The sequence below is a fragment of the Beta vulgaris genome, chromosome 4 (assembly GCF_026745355.1).
Source record: "Beta vulgaris subsp. vulgaris cultivar EL10 chromosome 4, EL10.2, whole genome shotgun sequence".
Classification (NCBI taxonomy): domain Eukaryota; kingdom Viridiplantae; phylum Streptophyta; class Magnoliopsida; order Caryophyllales; family Amaranthaceae; genus Beta; species Beta vulgaris.
The window spans coordinates 9,000,282-9,022,614 of NC_079205.1; the positions used below are offsets into that span (position 1 = coordinate 9,000,282).

At 34.1% G+C, this 22,333-nt stretch overlaps 2 protein-coding genes across 6 annotated transcripts; one reads left to right on the top strand and one right to left on the bottom strand.

Annotated features, from left to right (window-relative positions):
• Positions 1-1,668: 1,668 nt before the first annotated feature.
• On the top strand, positions 1,669-14,139 carry LOC104891594 (peptidyl-prolyl cis-trans isomerase CYP37, chloroplastic). 5 transcript variants are annotated; one of them, XM_048642727.2, is made up of 13 exons: positions 2,128-2,320; positions 2,412-2,512; positions 5,602-5,870; positions 5,984-6,073; positions 7,820-7,915; positions 9,291-9,398; positions 10,067-10,116; positions 10,325-10,427; positions 11,066-11,119; positions 12,238-12,396; positions 12,491-12,613; positions 13,281-13,330; positions 13,439-14,139. In XM_048642727.2, the coding sequence occupies exons 2-13, from the start codon at positions 2,440-2,442 to the stop codon at positions 13,548-13,550; spliced, it is 1,287 nt and encodes a 428-aa protein (XP_048498684.1). In that variant the 5' UTR covers positions 2,128-2,320; positions 2,412-2,439; the 3' UTR covers positions 13,551-14,139. The 5 variants fall into 5 exon arrangements, with proteins under 5 accessions (XP_057249940.1, XP_048498683.1, XP_048498684.1 ...); XM_048642726.2 differs by having other exon boundaries at positions 1,672-2,512; XM_010677302.4 differs by lacking the exons at positions 2,128-2,320; positions 2,412-2,512 and adding an exon at positions 3,386-3,669 and having other exon boundaries at positions 5,610-5,870.
• A 3,338-nt stretch (positions 14,140-17,477) lies between these two features.
• LOC104891595 (hypothetical protein) lies at positions 17,478-19,112 on the bottom strand. Its single transcript, XM_010677304.4, has 2 exons — positions 18,673-19,112; positions 17,478-17,739 (listed from the first exon to the last, which is right to left on the bottom strand). Exons 1-2 carry the CDS (start codon positions 19,001-19,003, stop codon positions 17,723-17,725), a joined length of 348 nt encoding a protein of 115 aa, XP_010675606.1. The 5' UTR covers positions 19,004-19,112; the 3' UTR covers positions 17,478-17,722.
• Positions 19,113-22,333: the final 3,221 nt, after the last annotated feature.

Genomic DNA, 22,333 nt, shown 5'->3' on the forward strand with positions numbered 1-22,333 from the left:
GTGAAAATATTATATGACATTTTATCTTTTCTTTGAGATGAACACCTAGAAACTATGAGCACTCAAATTTCATATGTATGGTAATATATATTTATTTATGTATTTATTATTGTGATTTGGTTGTTATGAATAAACTGAACAACATATATGACTTATAAATTTCACAAAGATACAAATGCACTAAAAAAATGGACGATAAATTTCACATAACTTCTATATGTAACTTTAATCTTTAACCTTACATAGAGATGCCATATAGTTAACATTGTTAAGATAGCATGTCCCTAGCGGACTTTAAATATTGCGATGTGGTATTTTGTACAATGAAAGGGGTCCCATTGTTTTTATACTAAACTTTAAGACATCTCATGCTTGTTGTTACAATTAGGCTACCCTCCTTTAAGTTTTACAAACCTCATGAGCCAAGTAAAAGTTAACTTTTGTTATGATTTTGTCATCGTTCCTATCTCTGTGTTTCAGGGAGCTTTTTATTTTATATAGTTGGTATCTCTCATCAAAGTGAAATTTGTATATTGGCTAATTCGTTTTTTAGTTGATAGTAGTCTAATATCAGGTGTTAGTACATACGATGTTTATACTTTTGTGCAAGTGTTAGTACATAAGATGTTTATTCTTTTGTGCAAGCTAAGTGTTAGTACATAAGATGTTTATTCTTTTATGCAAGCTAAGTGGTAATATATTAGATGTTTATTTTTTGTGTTATACATGAGGTGCTAATATCAATTATTAATCGTGGATCGCGTTTTGTATTGCTAATCACATTGTAACTCACTAATAATTATCATAGTTTTATGGGATACACCGTAGTAGTCTTTAATTTGTAATATGACGGCCCACGATCTTATAGTTTGCAATGAACTTATAATTTTGATGGTATGGATATGTGATCAATGATCTTATAGTTTGAACTTTAAAAAAAAACTTTTAATAGAAATTATTGTATAATTAATACGTCCCTTAGTGAACTTTGATTTAATATTATAATCTGTTAAGACTTTCTTTTTGGGTTTAAGAAGAGAGTACAACATGTTCATCTAAATAGTTGTAATATCTTAAGTAGTGCCTAAAATATCAGCTTCTTGCTATAAATTTATTTCTTAATTAGTGCCAAAATATATGATTAGTACGTAAAATACCGAATTTAGGGGATATGAATTTTTAATTAGTTTCTAAAATACCGTATTTAGGGGATATGATTTTTTTAATTAGTTCCTAAAATATCGGATTTAGGAGATATATTTTTTTTGGCAGTTTTATGATGCATAAGTAGTTACTAATTAATAGCAATCGATTCCTAAAATTTAGTTGATCTACATTCCATAACAGGGAATTTTCTTAAATAGCTTTCCAATTATATGCCTAAAAAAAGTAATGCATAACAGAAATATTTAGAGGAAAATACACGTGACAAAAAATTGTAAAAAATATTACAAAAGATTGATACATCAGCAATTCAATTTGCTCTTGACGCATAAGCAAATCCTTATTGCTTTATAATATTATATAGATAGATATAGATTAATGAGTTATTGTGATTTATGAACCCGATACACTTCTTTTTTTTTTTTTTAGTAAAATGATTATGAGCATGGACTATGGTTAATATCTTAATTAATGATGGAGAACGTATTGTGTCGGACTCGTCCGACCATAATCTTGGTCGGACGACTTTCAGGTGGTTCCAATTTTTTTTCAGGTAGTCTTCATTTTTTTTCAGGTGGTTCCAATTTTTTTTCAGGTAGTCTTCATTTTGTTTTCAGTTAGTCTTCTTTGTTTTTCAGTGGGTTTTTGTGCTTCAGTTAGACTTACTTGGATTTCAGTTGGTCTTTATTCTTTTTCAGTTAGTCTACATTTTTCTTCAGGTAGTCTTCATTTTGTTTCAGTTAGTCCATTATTTCTTTCAGTTGGTCCAACTGAAAGAAAAGAAAGTCCAACTGAAAGTAACTTAGGTCTAACTGAAAGTAACTTAGGTCTAACTGAAAGTAACTTAGGTCTAACTGACAACAACTTAGGTCTAACTGAAAGTAACTTAGGTCTAAATGAAGGTAACTTAAGTCTAAATGAAACTAACCTTTACTTGAAGGTATTACAACCCATAGCATATGTTGCCTTCTTTGTAACTTTAATTCACAATGTCATGACTTTTAGTTCTAACAAAGAGGGGATAAGTGACCAACACAATATTAACCTGCTTTAGCTTAGCATCGAGCAGGCTTCCGTCTTGAATAAGGAAATGGAAACCAGGAGACAACGATGAAGACGACAAGGAGTGAAGAAGGTGTTCCCTAACAAAGAGGGGGTAAGTGACTATAGCATACCAGTCCTTGCAAACAATTAAGCCTGATAATGTCTTGGAGAATTGAAGCACTCCTTCGATTTTTCTATTTCAGCATCCATGGAAAATACACGAAGAAGAAGATGATAAAGTTGGAAAGAGAGAGAGAAAAAGAGGAAGAAGCAGAGAGAGAGAATATAGCAAGCAAAATAGGGGGTAAGTGACTATACAACAATGTTGGTTGATTTAATACAATCAAAATCTTCTGCTAGTTCGAGGCTCAAGCACATCAAAATTTATAAACATTGGCAGTGCCAGCAGGAGATTTTGATGTGTACTGCATCTGCTAGTTCTGTAATGAACTTGGGCCAGCCCGTCTGACCAAATATTTGGGTCAGACGGTCTGACCCAATACTTTCACTTAATGATGAGTTAATCACCTAACTTAAACAAAAAGTAAATTCGATAGGGATGAGATAACGTTCTAGTAGATGAGGTGTTTAAGTGGCGCGCATATCTCTCTTTCTCCACTCTCCCACAACTGAGTTGTTCAATGGCGTCACAACATGAGAAGCTTTGGCGATGCTAAATGGCTTATTTTTCTAGGGGTTTCCTTTAGAAAATGTTGGAGTTTCTTGAAAAAAGATAAAGCCCTCCTCACAAAGCGACATTCAGCCTTTCGTTATCCTAGGCATCATGCAAGACAATTCCTTTTCTATTAATAGAAAATTGAGTATAATCGATTATTTATTTCAAAACATTTTGGGTGGATCGAGTTCACAATAATATACTGTCCATCCAAATTAACTTTATCACACAAAAACTGACTATCTTAGAAAAAAGAACCGAGTATAACATACGAAAACTGACTGTATTAGAAAATTGACTATCACACGAAAATTGAATATATAAAAAAGATGATCATATCATACAAAAACTTGCTATATCATATGATAACTGACTATATCATATGATTTTCAGTACATAATAAGTTATTGTGATTTATGAACCCGTTGCACTTAGTTTTTTTTTTTTTTTTTTTTTTTTGTATTTAGTAAAATGATTATGAGCATGGACTATGGTTAATGTCTTGATTAATGATGAGTTGATCACCTAACTTAAACAAAGAGTAAATTCGATAGGGATGAGATAACGTTCTAGTAGATGAGGTGTTTAAGTGGCGCGCATATCTCTCTTTCTCCACTCTCCCACAACTGAGTTGTTCAATGGCGTCACAATTATTGATTTTCTCTTCCTCCCCCAAAATTCCAATGAACTCTCAATTTATTCACCGTCATTTCTTCTTCCCTCCTCCCACTCGAATTCATACAAATTCCACTCTTCGACGTGTTTCCCCGCACTGCTACTCCAAGGTTTGATTCTTTCTGATAATCCTTCATTTTATCATATCTATTTATCAATGCACATTGAAATTGTTTATGTTTTTCTTCCGTTTCACTTCGACACTTGTTGGCGGTGTTCCGACCAATAGTTAAGTCCTCGTTTATTATAACTTATTTGAACTTATTAGTCCTTATTCGACCTTATCCAATCTTATTTATCGGAATTTATTAGCTCTTGGAAGTCTATGTTATAATAGTATACTAAAGTAGAAGCAACTAAAATAGGTTTTCCTTATTAAAGTTCCCTTGTATACATCTTAAAATTTGATAAATGGTTGCACTAGAATTCTAGATAGAGGATACAAATTGAACATTAATTTTGTATTAGCATTTAAAAGGGAGGATGTTTTTAACTTTTAACCCATACCAAGTATTTAAATGATCATATTGTAAATTAGAGTTTGATTTATAATTTGCCCAAACATTCATATTTGTATCAATTTGACAAACTGCGTATGTCTTGGGTATTACCTAGCGAGTAGTGATTTTTACAGAGCCTTAGCTCCGTTTGGTAGGGTGTAAAAGTGTTTTCCTTGAAAATGAGTTTTCCTTTTCCTCTCATTATCCGTTGTTTGGTTTGATAAGGAGTGTATAGGTGAAAATCATTTTCCTTTCAAAAAAAGGGAAAACACAATTTTCTCCTTCATCCTTAGCAACCTTTTACTCTCGTTCTATCCATTCTCTCCCTTTCCCTTCCATTTTTCTTTTCCCATTGTAAAATGTTTTACGTGAAAAATCATTTTATAAAAATGTTTTACATTCAACCAAATGGATGCTTAATATTGGATGAGATTATATGTAAGAGACTGTTCATTTCTAATTTTTTCGTAAATGTAGGATTTCTAATTGATTATCTTGTTGAGCATGGATAGCAATTGTCTATTTTCAAAATTATAAATGTGATTCTGCTTTGGTTGTTTCGTTCCAGGAAAGCTTTTTTCTCATGGCATTTCCAGTTGCTTTGGTCTCTATATTTGCTTTAGTACACTGTTTTGAGTACCTTACTCCCTTTGCTCTTTGTTGCTTATTGTACCAAATCACTGCTACATTTTGAAGTTTTCAAATGTTATGCAAATGGACTCGAGTATTCTAAGTGCCTCAATGTTGTGTTGAGTACATGTATCGTGTATGTTATTAAGTAAATCACATCTTGAGAATTGTGATAAGGTGGTTTAGTATAAAACGTTAGTGTGTCCATCCTACTGCTGCCAAGTGATTACGATATGGAAATTTTATGTGGGTTTTTGGCATTATTCTCTGGCTTGCTCCCTTCTCTGTTCTTACTAAACATGCTGTATTATATCCAAGTCTCAAAAGTTGTGGCTTCTGTAGTTTTGGTTGTTGTAAAGAGTCTTTGTAACATAGTCTAAGTTGAAATAAATGGAGCTGGGTCGTTGGGCTCTTAATTTTTCTTTTCTATCATTCCTTTGGGCGTGTTGGTAATATGTATTTTCTCTAGGTTTCTGAAGTATCCCCTATGTAATCACAGTTATATTTGATCTAGGATATAACTTAAGTTCTTGTCCTTCTTTATGTTTCTCATAGTTCCATTTAAGGTCTAGTATTGTATTTGTCGCACTTCAGTGGCTGTAAAATAAAACCAATTGATTGTTCAAATCACTTGTTGAATGTCCCTTTGTTACTTTATCAGCAAGTTGGATATGCAGTGCTGCTCTATCAAATTTCTTATTTTATCACCCCCTTTCGGTGTCGTGTTTCACGATGTCGTGAGTTACAATTTGGAATGCAACTAACATAATTGGGACAAAGGTTTGCTGGGTTGCATATGCTTAGCTGGTATTGTACATCTTTCATTTGCTGCTTGACAGCTTGCGGATTACCTTGGTATAGTAAATAAGTTCAAATCTTTCATGGTTATCAAATTCATAAATGAAACTTCAGTCATGCAGGAATCAACAGATCAGGATGGTACACCATATACCTCATACATGTCCATGGTCAAATATGGGCCTAAAAGACTTGAAAGGGCCATGGCCGCACTTCTTCTTGTCTTACAAATTTCAACACCTCTACCTTTTATCGATTGGGACTCTTATTCTGTCCCTGCAGCAAAGGCAGTGCTTTATTCTCCAGATACTAAAGTTCCTAGAACCGGGGAACTTGCATTAAGAAGGGCCATCCCAGCAAACACAAACATGAAGACAATACAGGTTGGTCTGTCTCCTAGTTACATGCTTAAATATCATTCTCTAAAGATTGTCTAGTTATCTTGTTTTGGACTTAGAGTTTTTCCTTTTTCTTCTTATTTTTCTCTCTTGTCCAGGATTCTCTGGAGGATATCTCATACTTGCTTAGGATTCCTCAAAGGAAACCATATGGAACCATGGAGGGGAATGTAAAGAAAGCTTTAAAGGTATGTTTTATATGCCTTGCTGCTACAACATATTAATATTGTATCTTTTACATGCACTGACCTTTTAAGTACATGAAGCATAGTTAAGGTTCTCTTCGCTGGTTGGATTAGTCTGATGTCTGTATGTAGAAAGTTGCTCACGCAAAGTGAAATTTCAAGCAATTGATTCTGGTAACTCAATTCTAGAATTTGGTTGATGGTTGTAAAGGAAAATGAAACATTTAGCAGTGACCTCTTTTAAATATTGAAGAGAATGATGGAAGGAGAAGGAGAGACTTGCTGAGAGGAGCTCTGATTTTTTGTCTTATACTGACTCGTCAATCTGTGCATCATGTGCTTGAAATTGAGGCACTGCAGGAACTATCTCTCACTACAAATAACTGATTTGCCAGTGTGCCTTTTTTTCTACCTAACTCTAACCAAGGCTAACAAGTATCAGCTTTAGATAATCTAATTGCAGTAGCAACTTTCATTCTCACATTGTACACTAACTAAAGTATACTGGGATTGTGATTAATGCTGTCCAGACTTAGTGATGGTTGTCTTCTCCAACATGGGCTCCTTATTAGAAAATTTTGTCTTCGAAATACATCTCCAGCAGTTCACTAAAACACATGTAATTAGTTTTGATGGTGCTACAAGACACCCACAGTCCCACACAATGCATCCACTGATTATGTATGTCAGTACGTACGGAGGGGTAAAAGGGGAACACTTGGAGATATTATTATAACAGTATAGAGAGGGTGTAAAGGTAATTACCTCAATAGCTTTTTAGGGGCTAGAGAAAGAGGAAGTAAGAAGAAGAGAGTAAATAAGAGATAAAAGGGAAGGTATTCCAAAATGTTGGTGTTTTTCGTTAGTGGGAGAGTTCGACCTCTTGAACGTAGAAGATGCACTAGAAATCATCTTGATTTTCTATAATACATCAAATATTTTGCCTCCTCTATTTTCCTTCGTTCTTCATTTTCTTACCCTAAATTCTTCTGAAATTCTGAGTATATGGCAGGTGCCTCTCAGATTCAACTAACAGTTGTCTATGCCTAACAAACTCCAAACTTTTCATGATAAAGCGTTTTTACCTTATATGATGTAGAATTGGTACATGTAAATTTGTGAATTAGTCGTTTTGCTACACCTATGGGTAAATAAAATAGAGAGATACAGTAGGCAAGAGTTACAAGATGACCCAAGTTGACACTGTAAACTTCACACTCTCAGCGTTTAATCTGAGGAGGACTTCATCTTTCTCCCTCCCATATTATGACATTAAGTTATCATGAGTTTATTACAGTAAAAGTCAAACATACTAACAATTCAAGATCCTGATTTATAAATTGTTTATGATCCCTTTACCTCTATGGCTTTATGTCAGAAAAAAGCTCTTCAAAGTGCCACTATTTTACTGTTATTGATGTGGTTGTGAAATACCTTGTTTTTTTTTCTACTTATAGTATGCAAAACTCTTTTATATTTGATGAAATACAGTTTTGAATTTTGATCGCCGATTCTTGATATCCCTTTGTCAGTATATCTTGTTTTCTTCGTAGAGTGTATACTTTTGTGCTTCAGTTCCTCAATGCATTAAGCTTGACATCTTTATACTTGTATATTAGGCTTCTATCATGAATACAGTTTATAATTTTTTTTTGCAATTATATTTGCTTGAATCTTAAGTCTATCCCTTCTTTGTGTAAGAGGTAAATTCCCCTTGATTGTTTTTTATCTGTTTCTGTTTCATACCAGGTAGCGCTCGATGAAAAGGAAGCTATTTTGGCAAGTTTTCCCAGCGAGTCAAAGGAAAAGGGTTCTCTTCTGTATGCATCTCTAATTGATGGGAAGGTACTTCATACGTTTCAAGAACGTTTTCCCAATGATAGCTTGCTGTTTATTATTTTCTGGAAGTTTGTATTTGTTTTTATGGACCTTCGATGTGCTTGCTTCAGAATTGTTTGTTAAATTAGAGCTAAATAGATGTTCTTTTTCTTTCATTGTAAATCATGCAAACTTAATCGTCTATTCTCTTTCCGAGCTCCTAGACGAATCTTCATCTTCCTCTCTCTCTTTCTGTTCCAACGCCCTAGACACCCATATATACTCGTGCTTTTTTTTTTTTAATTGGGACATTTTGCCATTAAGTGGTGTTTCTTTTAATTGGACATTCTTTGTAGGTTGGACCACCTTATTGTTGACCAAAACAACATATCAATGTGGGCCAACCTTTCTTTCTTAATTTTACTCTCGATTTTATACCATACAATTACCGTGTTTATTTTCCACATAACACCATGTTTACACCCCTTCCTGAGGTAACCCCCAACTTGTAAAAAGTCGTATATTTGCAATATTGGGGGATATTACTGAGTTAAAGAGTCCTATCCCTATGTCACATATTGCTTTCGAAAATTTCATCTACATAACCCAGTGTTGTATGAAATTAATTTTGTTTAATAATGTTAAAGAAGAAGAAACTCTAATCAATAGATGGCATTTTCGAAAGGTTATGTGGGTGCTGGGAGTATTTATATAGGAATCTTTACTTAGTAATATCATCTCCATAATTGTCAAGTTTAATGAAATTCTACAAGTTGGGATTACCTTAGGAAGAAGATCTGTAAACTTGGGTTTTTTTTTATTTCATTTTATTTAGGATTCTGCCTAAAATCCAGGGCTAATATGGTATAAATCCCTAAAATTATAGAATTGTATATTATGAAAATATATATTGTAGCTTACCCCATAAGATCACATATAGTAATGCTTATTCTTATGTAATGATATATATTTACGGTTTAAATTGATGAATTATGACAAAAGAAAGTGAACCCATGAGTTGTTACATACTCTAGGGGAACTGAATATAGCTCTTAATAGCTGAAATTTGTGTGTGTGCATGTGCGCGCGCTGGCGTGGGCGTGGGCGTGGGCGTGGGCGTGGGCGTGGGCGTGTGTGTGTCGTTTTTGCGTGTTTATAGATATTATCTATACAAAAATCTGTATATGTATATATTATTAATACATATAGTAAAAGAAATAATTTGTCAGTTTGTCAAGTAAAGTTACAGTCATTAGAGCCTTATTAAGTTTATTCCTTGATCAATAGTATGGTCGATTATGAGCATCAAGAACAGAGACTAAGATATTGCACCGTAAACTAAATTTGGTTTTGTTCCAGATAGTCTTGACCATTTATATTTGCAATTTCATTCTTTTTGTAGGGTGGCTTGCGAGCGCTTCTTGAATTCATAAAAGATAAGAATCCTGATAGAGTATCAGTGGGTCTCGCATCTTCATTAGATACTGTTGCAGAATTGGAGTTATTACAGGTATCTTTGAGTACTAATACTGATTCAACTAAATAGGTTATAAAAAAGCTTTTGAGTGGTTCATGATATCATGGATATTATGCTTAATCATTGTGACAGCACCTGTTCAAGTATGTCATCTATTTCATATGAGTGAGAAATTGCAGTATATGGCGGTAAAGGTCACTGGCCTGCTGCCAATAAAGTTGTCCTATACTCTCTGGATTGCATTCCACAAACGTAGTCATCAAAGATTCATGATAGAAACCACATCAGCGGTCTAAGTTTTTTTGATGAGCTGTGACACCAAGATCTAAGCTTTTGATTGAGGTTATGTAGCTAGACAAAAAACTGCATCAGTGGTCTAAGTCAGGAAATCGCAATGCTCATGAATGGTACTGCGTCTAGTGGCGAACGGTGCCTCTAGGCCTCGAAAGAGCTCTCTTGTTAGGTTATCACCTGTTTTTCTGCCTGTGTTCAAGACTTCAAGCTGTAGTCTTTGTAGTTCCTATATATGATGAAATTTCAGGCGTTTGTTAATGAGTTTTCATCTTGTTATATATGCTGACTTCATAATAAAATGAGTGATTGTTTTTTTCTGAAATTACTTGTCTTTAACCGTAGTACCTATGTGGTTAGAATTCAACTACATCAACCTGACACAAATTAATATGTTTCAAATTCGACAGGCTCCAGGATTATCGTTTTTGTTGCCTCAGCAGTATTTGAAGTATCCAAGGCATGTTTTCTATGCTTTGTCAGCCTCTTCATTGTTGGGTGAAAGAAGAGGGAAAATTTGATTGTTAATACTCCTGCTTCACAATTAATAACCTCAATCTTTCGCAATTAATAAGTGCTTTGGAAGCAATGGGCACAAAGTAGGTTTCTTTCCTGTTCTTTTTTTGTGTTAACAAATAAAGACTGTCTTGAATTTATTTGTTCTCTAGGCTAAATGGGAGAGGAACAGTTGAATTTACCATTGAGAAAGTAGATGGTTCAACATTTTCTCCTCAAACTGGTGGTGAAGCCAAAAGTACAGCCACCGTTCAGGTACTAATATTTCCTTGTAAGGTACCACTGGAAGTCCAATAGTGTGTTCTGATTACCTGGTTCTGTTCTTGTAATTTGCCTATTTTATAAGGTTGGCTAGAGATTTATTGTAAAAACACTAGCCCCGCTCAGTTCATAATGAGAAAGGCACACGATTCGGGTTTGGATTTTGGGTGCATAAGTAACAGTTGTTGGACAATTGATCTCTTTCTCTTTTTTATTATTAATGTTTTTTTTTTTTGTGATACAAACTGTTTCTCTTAGGCTTGTTGAGAGCTGCAATTCTTGTCAAGTGAAAGAAATTCGAAAAATAGTTGAAAAGACTAATGTAGTCTTGAAACTCCAGGTGCTCTTCTTTGAGTGACCCATTTTCTGGTGCCTTCTTTATAAAGACTTGCTTCTCATTCAAAGGGCTATAATCATATGGGATAGCTCATCGTGTAGGGAGAACTCATCGTGTAGCAACCACACATAGCTACTAATAGGAATGAGTAAACTGGCATAAGGATATGAAATTTAAATGTGTTTACAATTTTACTTCTAAATTCTAATTCCCCAGTATTTAACTTTTTTTTTTACTTCGAAGTTGTTTCTCTTTTTACCATTAAGCCCAACTTCTTAATGATGCATGTATTCAGGTTGTTATTGATGGATATTCGGCACCATTGACGGCTGGGAATTTTGCTAAATTGGTAAGGTACTTGAGCAAAACATCTCCTTGGCAAACTGTAACTTTGTCATGTACATTAATTTTATCTGTTCAAAATAGCTGATTTGAGTCCCCTCAAAAAAAAGAAAAAAAGAAAAGCTGATTTGAGGCACGGCTTTTCGTTGCTGAAGCCTCATTATTGCATCACTTATATTTCCTTCATTCAGGATCAGAAAAGATAATATGCACTGAGATCTCCTTTTCATTGTATGGGTTTTAGGCTCCTAGTTTTCAAACATACGAGGCCATTTTGTGTTTTTTAGTTGCTGGCTGTTTGAAATATCATATACTGATTCCAACTATGATCACTTGCTTAAATTAAGGATGTGGTTAATATAGCATGCTCACTTGGAGCTACTCACGTTTGTGTCTATTACATAGCAAAATTGGTTTCTCATGAGTTGGCTGTGTTTTTAGTGCTCTGCTACTTTGAAGGATGTCCTGACTTTTTTTTCCAGATATCTGGGGAAAGTAGGTAACCTAAAAGTTAGAGAAGCTTATGAGGGATTGCATATATGAAATTTCACTTGGGTTAAAGTTAGGAAAATTTTCATTCTCATGACCTCTGTTTTGAACATACAAGGCCACTTTGCGTTTGCTGTGTTTTATGTATTTATTGAACATTTCATTCACTTGTTTTTTGTTTCTGCCTTTTCTTTAATGCAAAGAATCTTATGTTAGTGGGTAAAAGGTTACCCGGATTATCCGTTAATTAGCGGGTTAGGTTTTTGTCTATGATGTATTGACCCATTTAAGTTTTGGGTTAGGTTTAGGTCAAGGGTTTCCCAACTCGTTTAATGTTAACCGAACACAATCTATGACAACCCTAGGTGGGAAACTATTATGATCTTGTAAAATAAAGTATGTTTTGATGGTTACATGCATCATGGACTGCAGTGGCAAACCCTATATGACCAACGGATAATTTAAGTAATGATCGCATGAACAGAGAAAAACTATTTGTGATTTCCTAATGGAAGTACGTGACAACTTCGAGTGTGGTTTATGTATCATGGGGTTGTCAAATATCTTCCTTCTTACACATGATTGATCCGGGATTGATAAATTTGCTTATAAGGCATACTTACACTAGACTATCAGGTGATTGATGGGGCATATGATGGTACAAAGCTCGGTTGCACTAGTCAAGCTATTCTATCTGACAACAACCTTGATGCTAGCAAGGGTTACAGTGTTCCCTTGGAATTAATGCCATCTGGACAATTTGAGCCGCTCTACAAGACAACATTAAGTGTACAGGTAGCTACTTTATGTTATTCATTACTGAGAACTTGCCGAGTCTGCTGATATCCATTTTGCGATTTTAATCTCTCTCCACGTCTCCACAACTCAGGATGGTGAGCTGCCTGTTCTGCCTTTATCTGTTTATGGAGCAGTTGTTATGGCTCACAGTGAAGTTTCTGAGGAATACTCATCGCCGAACCAGTTCTTCTTTTATCTATATGACAAGCGGAATGTAAGTCTACGAGCTCAGTACCTCCTCATTTCTCATTGTTTTATCTTTAAATGATGGATACCAGTATGCTACACTAATCTTTGCTCAAGTTCGTTTTGGAACATATTCTAATTTTGAGGTGTTCTGTCAGTCTGTGACAGTAGTCCAGCCAAATAGTGTCACATACCTAGCAATGCATCTTCCATTTGGATTAAAATAGCATTTTATGAATCCTCCATGGCTGAGAATAATATAAAATTCCTAGTGGTCTTGGTGGCAGACTGGCAGCATATTCCAAAATTAGGAGGTATTCCATTTTATTTTTTCAAAGTCAACATTCATCAACTTGGACCATATTTTTTTGCACTAATATATAAGGAAAAGAACTATCTATGTGGTATTTGTTATAATTGTCTCAATTTGTATTTTTGAAATATGAAATTTTCAGAATATTTATCAATTGTAGTTAAAGATATTATTGGTCAAAGATGTGTCTTGGAGAACATGTAAAGAGGATATAGTTCCTGTATTTTGGGACAGAATGAGTAATGAAGAATCGGTATCATTATCAGCTTTTGCCTTCAGGGATTATTTTAGGTCATTTCCCCTTGGATATGTCCTCTTTATTAGTTTATTATCACTAAGTGGCATTGGCAAATGAAAATCTGACGACCCTTTACTTTTTCAGGCTGGTTTAGGAGGACTGTCATTTGATGAAGGGCAATTCTCTGTTTTTGGGTAAGCCTTTGAAGCATATTGAAATACTAGTATATATTAAGAACGATTTCTACATCCAACATCCTTCTGTCATTGTGGTCTTACATCACTGGTATTTCTTTGGTGTAGCTACACGACTGTTGGTCGAGATATTCTTCCTCAAATAAAATCCGGTGATATAATTAGATATGTGAAGCTAGTCGAAGGCCAAGATCGCCTCATAATGCCGAGTGAAAGTTGAAAGTGTTTCTCGTCAGATTCAAACTGTATTCTGCGATGACATTTGTTCTTAAACCTGCGGCTTGGTATTCTTTCTTCCACCTTGATAGAGGACTTTGATCGCTAACAGCTTCCTAGCTCATTGTTGCTCAGGCATGGACATAGTATTTCAGCTCTTTTCAATGATTTTCTCCACCTATTGAGCTAGAAGGCCATATTCTTGCTTTACTCATTTTCCTTTCGGACATTTTTGGTGGATTTACATTGTATAGTGTCTAGTTATCTTCTAAAATCTCAATACTTTTGATGATTATGGAAGCCCCCGCCCCCCATCATAATTGAACCCCTTCGTGTGTTTAAGGCACTAGATGGCACCTATCACACTACCAATAGCTAGAAATGCTCACACTCAAGCAAATCTTATGGGGAACGAAATCACAAGTTCGTAACATATGAAGAAAGAAGCAAAAGTAAGAAATGATGGATATCAAAGTATCAACCGTTGATTGCGTTTTTTCCATACCAAAGATAGTGTATTTCTTTTTTTTGAGGGAAAAAGATAGTGTATTTCTATAACAGTGGTTATTTGTCAAGTTTCTTTAATTGTTAAATGAGCTTGGACTGCATTAGGTTTTTTTTTGAGGGGAATTAAGATAGGGGACTGCATTAGTTGGTCGAGGAAATATGGATTACTTCCAAGTTTAAACGAGGTCCTAAATCATAAAACTTATTTACAATAAAAAAAGGTTTTTTTTTGTCAAAAGTTATCTATTAATTACAACTTTTTGCAAACAACTATATAATATGTCTAATTTTTAAAACAACCATGTTTTTCTTTGTAGCACTACCAATGCACAATAAACGTTAGTAATTTTGTTTGGTGGGCCTGACTTGACAATTCCCTTAACTACTTTCCCAAATTCATTCGACACACCTCTTCCCCATTTCTTTCAAACACCATTCTTTCTCATTTCATCTCTTCACATCACACCATTCTCTCCCATATCTTCCACCATTCAAATCATTTGGAAAAGACCAACAAGATTCACATTTTTCATCTCGCATCTGAAAATCAGGTAAATGGTTCATTTTCTCTACAAATTTTTGATTTATTGTTAATGCTTATGAATTTCCCAATTTGCGAGAAACTAGGTTTTCAAATTGGGGTTGTGAAATATATCAAATTCACAAAATTGTGGTTTTATTTAAGGATTTTTTGACAAACTTCATGATTTAGACATTATTTGCTTTTGCTTGCTTTTTATCATGCCTTTTACTGATGTTGATGCTCAATGAAGAATCAAAGATGACGAGAATATGCAATTCACCAAGTAAAAAGGAGAGATAAATTTTTATGTTGACATTGAATATTGAAGAATGAGATTGGTGGTTCTAATTCAATGAAGGGGGGAAGAAGACAAACCCACGACAGTAAAATGAAGGAAATTGTTAAGTGGGGCCCACCAAACGGAATTACTAACATTTACTGTGCATTGGTAGTGTTACAAAAAAAATGATAAAAGGTAGTTGTTTTAAAAATTAGACATATTAGGTAGTTGTTTTCAAAAAGTTGCAATTAACAGGTAGTTTTTGACAAAAAAATTTATAAAGGAACTAAAGTACTAATTACCAAGTGAAACAACCAATTGCCAAATAACCATTTTATCATTTTATAGTATGATATGATGGTTAAAAAAATGTTGTAAGATACGTTTGACACATTTATCGACATCATTTTGAAAGATCTTTACTCCTTAGAGTTGTCTTCCAAAGTTTGATAATGTTGGAGGCTGTCCGAGCAAGTAACTCCACCTTTTGAGAGGATAAAGACAAAACGAATCTATGTCCTGATTAGCATGTGTAATTTACATATTTATCCCAAATTTGGTATGATGTAACATCCCGATAATTCTCTCTTTTCAGAAATATCTTTATAATATAAAAGTAGAGAATTACCCAAGTATTATCGCCTGTGTGATAACGTATCGACTTATTCAGAATTTTGCAGCGGAAAACAAATAACTAAACTTTAACCTGTTATTATAAATAAATAAATAAGTACTTATAAATCAAACATTTTAAATAAGTCTGCTCAAACAAACTTAATAAATCACATTCCTACTAATGTAGAAAATAAAATATACTAGCTACACATTCTCTCCATTCCAGATTCCCAATGATGCACATCTGTGAACCTGTAATGCCAATGCTTTAATGAATCTGCTCACCAAAATGGATCATTAAAGGATCAATAAGACAAAGCCATGATCACAAACACAACAAAGCACTTAATCAGCAAAGCTGAGTACTACATACTAATACATAAGCATTCCTAACATGATACTAATAAATAACATGCAGGGATAAATAATAGGGTTTTTTGTCAGAAAGGACCTAATAAAATACAAGTTTTGTAGGGAAGGACCTAATAATTTTTTTTTTGTCAAAAAGGACCTAATAAAATACTTTCGATTGTAAACAGGAACCACTTCATGGATTTCCAGCCAAATTTACCATTTACCGACGTTGACCCTTTTTTTTTACCCCTAGTTGACTATTTAATGTTCTGTTTCTATTACCGTAAAATTAGGAGGAGAAGAGAAATTATCGTAAAATTAAGAACCCTAATTTGCGATTTCGGGAAAAACATATAATAGGAGCCGTAAATTTCAAAAACCCTTGAACATTGAGAGAGAAAAATTTGAAGAGCAAAACATACCTTGGATTTGATGTAGGTTGCAGGATAAAATCGAATAGGTTGATGCTTTCCTTCAATGGAGATTGCGCTGTTGGGAGGAAAGTGTGAGAATTCAATATGTTTGGGTCAGTTAAAATAGGAACAAAACATTAAAGAGTCAACTAGGGGTAAAAAAAAGAGTCAACGTCGGTAAATTGTAAAATTGGCCGAAAATTCAAAAATGGTTCCTGTTCACAATCGGAAGTATTTTATTAGGTCATTTTTGACAAATTTTTTTTTATTAAGTCCTTCCCCACAAAACTTGTATTTTATTAGGTCCTTTCTAACAAAAAACCCTTAGGATTAAAAGGCGAATATAGTAGTCGATTATGGTGTTCGAACATGTATGAAGCAGACGAATCAAGTTCAGTTTCTAGTTTGTCACTCTGCGTGAAGAAGCTGGTTTGCAAATTATGTTGCTGGTCCCTACTCCTTAATACTTAGGGTGGTCTCTCGAGTGGTCTAAGCTTCCAATGCATTTATGATACTGGAGGAAGTTACTTCTGATTTGAGGATGGTGATATATAGTTTCCTTTTGTTCTTTATTTCCTAGTTATAGAAGTATTTTTATCTCCTATAACTGAATGTATATTAGGAAATATAATAAGTTACTCGATCTACTTATTATAAATATCTAGTGGTCGATACTAGAAAAATTGTTTAATTTTCTAATCCTAATTGTTTCGGGATTAGGTAGTATATATGTACGGGCCTGTTCTCCCCAGCTTATTTTCAATTCAGTTCAGTTCAATTCAATTCAATTCAATTCAATTCAGTTCAGTTCAGTTCAGTTCAGTTCAGTTCAGTTCAGATCAGTTCAGTTCAGTTCAGCTCTTGACAATACTTTTACTCTCACATATCACTATTCATTTCAGTTCAGTTCAGTTCAATTCAATTCAGTTCAGTTCAGTTCAATTCAAATCAGTTCAAATCAGATCAGTTCAGTCCAACTGTTTTATGCCGAAGAGAACAGGCCCGTAATCTTATAAATAGGAGATTCTAAACTCACTATGAGGCTTGTGTACATAATCAATTGGGTTAGAAATTGAGCCAATTGTTAAAGTGTTTAATTGTTGTGGTGTATTTCTCTTAATTAAGTAAAATATTGTGTATTTGCTATTGTTGTTGTTTTTCAGTTTTTCTTACTTAGAAAGGTTTATGGCTTGAACATTGTATTTCATCCAATCCAATCACTAATAAGATGGAAGCTCATACACCACAAGGAATGCATACACCACTTAACACCAACAACAAACAGGGGTAAAAACCCAACAACTACAACAGACTAGAATAAAGACCCAAAACACCTAAAACAAACTAGGGTGGAAATGCGAAGCACCAGCAAACTAGTTAAATGAATCATAAGAAGCCTAAGCATAAAAACATGTTCTTCAACGGTAGATTTGTATCATGCGACAGCATACAACTGCAAATCATATATGTTCCTCATTCCTCGCTCATGGAACTGTATAACCTGCCAAACCAAGCCAAACAGATCAATCAATAATCTATTCATATTGCTACCAAGTACCAACTATGGAAAATTACTCCTCCTATAATTAATAATTTCTAATCAACAAAATGAATATTCACCTCAAATATATTAACAAAACAAATAAGGTAAGCAAAGCACAAAAAATCGTAAGGAATCTACATATAGCCTAGTCTGATATATTAATATTATACGTTAAGGCGTACTTAGGGTGACTTTTAGACAATTTATGACTTTTTACTAGCTCATAAAACAACTTTTAATTGACATCATCACGATTCTATAAAAACAGAATGGGTAACTTTTATCTTACCCAAAACACACCTATATACTTCCTCCGTTTCATTTTAATCTACACACTTGTACTTTTCGCGCATGTCAATACAAAACTTTAAGGACATATATATCTTTAGTTTTGTATTTGTAAAAATTATAAAAAATACATATTAATAAAATATATGTTATGATGAATCTAAGAAGATCCCACATGACTATATTTTCATCTGCGTATAAATCACAAATGATGGTCAAAGTGAAATTTATGAATAGTATAAAATATCAAAGTGTAACAATTAAAATGTAACGAGGGAATATTATATAGCTACATTAAAGGCGGACTTTTAATTCAACTTATCTCATTTGCATATACAGATATTCTAACAAACGTGAATTCATATAACTAGCTAATATAAGCTAAAATCATTTCCTGAATTGCGAGGAAAAAGAAACTTAATAGTATTAAGCTTATATATAGTGTGACTCATGATCATATAAATTAGGAAGGGCTAATAATCACACCAAGATCAAGGGTGGTTAAAGGGATCATTTAGTGTTTAGGTCTTGGTTAAGGGTTTTCTTGTACGACAGAAAAAAGGAGAGAAGAAGAAGAAGAAATGTATGTTAGAGCGGCCTTACTTCCACATTTAGAGCCATGAGCCAAGGGCTTGCCACAAGACTGAAGACAATGCATAGCTTTAGGCATGCTAATTATCTGCTCCACCTGCTGTGTAATGTGGTTACACATGCATGCTACATCAATGTTGTTCAACACATTACAACATGTTTGAGATGGGTTCATAATTGGACCTGGTTTTTGAACAAATGTTGAACATTGTGTTATAAGCCCTTGTAAATCTCCACTACATTGCCCATTTCCCACCTTAATGTTTCCATAGTAAGCCCCAATTAGACCCAGAAATATAACTAAAACGAAAACATGATTATTATTCTTAATCAAACTTGCCATATTTAGAATGGGAAAAAAGAAATAAAGGATGGGTTTTTGATGTGATTTGGTGATATAAGTTTAAAGGGTATATATAAGGAGAATTTCAGATTAAGATATGAAAATATGGAATAAAGAAAATTGATTATTTCTCTGCTTATTGGATGCATGGACTGTGTGAATTTTTTGGCGTTACTTAGTAGGTGGTTTCCTCTTATTGGGGTTGATGAACAAAGTTGCAGGTTTTGGTAAGTGTTAAAGTTTATGTGGTTATATACTTACATGTGAACTTGCTCTTTTATTATAGGGCGTTCGTTTCATGACTTTTCTTGTCTCTTCTGTGGTAGTCTCAATTTAAGTAAGTAAACATCCATGCATCTCATTTGGATTTCAAATGTGGTCGCAGTTTCTGGTTTGTATATTTAAAAACAAATTAGTCTCGTGAAACCTTTTTTTCCAACCTCAAGCAAGTATTAAATCTACTGATGCTGATACTCATCGTTTTAAAATCAACAAGTATGTGCAACATTGTCGACCAACTGATAATCATATGGTTCCTTATCCAACAATATGTCTTTTTTAATTACTTGAATATCTAGACTCTAGTATTATTTTGCAAAAGCAAGCCATAAGGACTCTATAGATTACGAGAATGGTTTTGACATAATAAAGCTTGCACTGTTTTTTTCGCACTTAGGCACTCAACGTGCCATTGGTAATGTTGAATCCAACAATGTATCTTGTTTAATTACTTGAATATTTAGTTAGTTCGAGCCAGAGCCGTTTCGAAAATTTTAGGGGATTTATTTTAAAATTTGAATTGAGCCCTTTTAAATAGTCATACAAATTTCGAATCCTTGATATTGAGTTCATAATACTCGATACTTCAAAATATTTTCATGTGGCGATTATATTTGAAGATGAAGTACACAAGCCAAATCAATATGTAATATCTTGTACATGTTATTAAATTGCAATCTACACACTCATGTGCATTCAGTTGACTTAGAATATGATATATAAATCCAAACTCTCCAAATCCAAAGTCTCACTAAAATTGAAACACATAGTCATGTTATTCAAAATTACAATTTACAAACTCATTTATTACCCAAAGCACTGAGAGCGAGACGCTTTTGGCCGACAGACAAAAGTGGACAGCGGGTTTAAGATAACTCGTCAACGCTCGTGATCGCTTAGTTCCCCTCTTCAATCAATAGTACTCCGAATACGTCGACTACTATACACGTTATACTCGTATATGAAGCAAAACACATAGTCATACTCATAAATCAATTTAGAATATAGGCCATTAGGAAAGGGTAATCATTCATAGTTATCAATTCTATGATAACCAACACTAATCAATCATACCCACCATTCAATTCTGATTGATATACAAAGTTACAAACACTCATCCAACTAACTTCATACCCATAATTCAGTTGTAATACGAATAACATAAAATCATAATATAAAAAGCGAAGAAGCCAAATAGTGAGCATGATGATGATTGATCAGTAATAGCAACATACCTTAACTTTACAAAGGTCAAAATTGGAGAGAAAAATATCTGACTTAAGAATAAAAGACGAGCATATTGTAGTAATAACCTAGGAAGCAATCTGAATACATCAAAGAAAAGAAGAAACAAAAACTTGGTGAATCAGAAAATTGAGTTGAGTTCGAAACTCATTACCAATCTTAAACGCCCTGACTTTTTCGGCGTCAACAAGGACGCTCCGCCATTGTTAGTTCATATAGGGAACATGTTAAGTTCAGTTAGTCATAGTCAACTAGCTATTAGTTGAATCCTACATGGTAGGATTAGTTGTGAAATAATGACAGTATTTAGGAGTTTATTTTGGATTTTTTAGTTTGGGTTTGTTAGCTACTGTTTCTAGTTTTCAGGTAGTTGGTGGTAAAAAGCTCTATGTAAAGAGCATGCTCAAGTATTGCGTCTCTCAAGTAATTAAGCACTTTCTTTTGTCTCCTAGTTTTCTTCTCTATACTAATTTACGGTTCTATCATAATAAGATAATAGCGGTATCAGAGCAGGAAGTAGTGAGGGGAGTAAAAAGTTAGTTTGAGCGTCTATAAAAAAAATAAATATTGCAGACTATAGTAGCAGTATTTCATGGCATCTGAAAATAACTTTGTCCAGGCTGTGATACCTCATGGTCATTATGATCATTGGAGTATGTTGATAGAGAATTTTCTAAAATCACATGAATTTCGGGCTATGGTAGTTTCGGGTGTAGCAATAAAAGCCAACCTAGCGCAACAATTACATGCACAAAGAGCCCAACTTGGGGCTATATATGAAACTGAAAGATCTTAAAGCCAAGAATGGTCTGTTCCAGGCCATATATATAGACTGATCAATCTTGGAGACCATTCTTTGGAAAGATACCTCCAAGGACATTTGGGATGACATGAAAAGAAAGTACCAAGGAAATGCAAGAATAAAGAGGGTGATGTAATGTTTCGTGAGGATTTTGATGGTCTGCGTATGAAGAAAGGAGAATCAGTGGATGATTTATTTTCAAGGATGATGACAATTGTCAAAAAAATGTGGGTCCATGGAGAAAAGAAGGATGGTGCCATGGTCGTAGACAAGATTCTTCGATCCCTCACAAAAGATTTCACCTATATTATGTGCTTCATTGAGGAATCAAAGGATCTGGATGAACTCTCAATTGATGAATTACGTACAAAATTAATTACGGTTCATGAGAGGAAGTTACCAGACAAGATGTCGAAGAGCAAGCCTTATAAGTAACAACGACAAGCATCAAATCATCATCATCAAATAATGGTGATCAGAGTAAAAGCAAAAGCAACAAAGGACGCTATAATTAGAGGAAATGGAGAGGTCGAGGAGGACATCACTCATGGAGAAATAAATTAAGGTCATTAGACAAGTCTAAAATTCAATGACATAGGTGTCATCACTTTGGACATTATAAGAATGAATGTTGAACTAAATTGAGTGGTCGAGGAGGCAAAAAATCCAATTATGCTAAAATTGAAGAGAAATTAGAAGAGATCTCTTTATTGATGGTGTCCCAAGAAAGGGAAGATACTCCAAAGAGCATGTGGTATCTAAATATTGGTTGCAGCAACCACATGTGTGGAGATAAGAAGGCATTATACTCCAAAGAGCATGTGGTATCTAGATATTGGTTGCAGCAACCACATGTGTGGAGATAAGAAGGCATTCTCCGAGTTAGACGAATCTTACGGTTGTGTTGTCAAGTTTGGTGACAACACAAGCATTAATGTCATGGGTAAAGGAAAACTAATTCTCCAAACTAAAAGAAACCCAACCCCACACTATTTCAAATGTTC

Excerpts from the sequence above, each read along its gene's own strand:
- LOC104891594 (XM_048642726.2), top strand. The coding sequence starts at position 2,368 with ATGTCTTGGAGAATTGAAGCACTCCTTCGATTTTTCTATTTCAGCATC. Across the intron at positions 6,074-7,819 it reads ATGTAAAGAAAGCTTTAAAG|GTAGCGCTCGATGAAAAGGA; the intron begins GTATGTTTTATA and ends GTTTCATACCAG. Across the intron at positions 10,117-10,324 it reads CAGTATTTGAAGTATCCAAG|GCTAAATGGGAGAGGAACAG; the intron begins GCATGTTTTCTA and ends TTTGTTCTCTAG.
- LOC104891595 (XM_010677304.4), bottom strand. The coding sequence starts at position 19,003 with ATGGCAAGTTTGATTAAGAATAATAATCATGTTTTCGTTTTAGTTATA.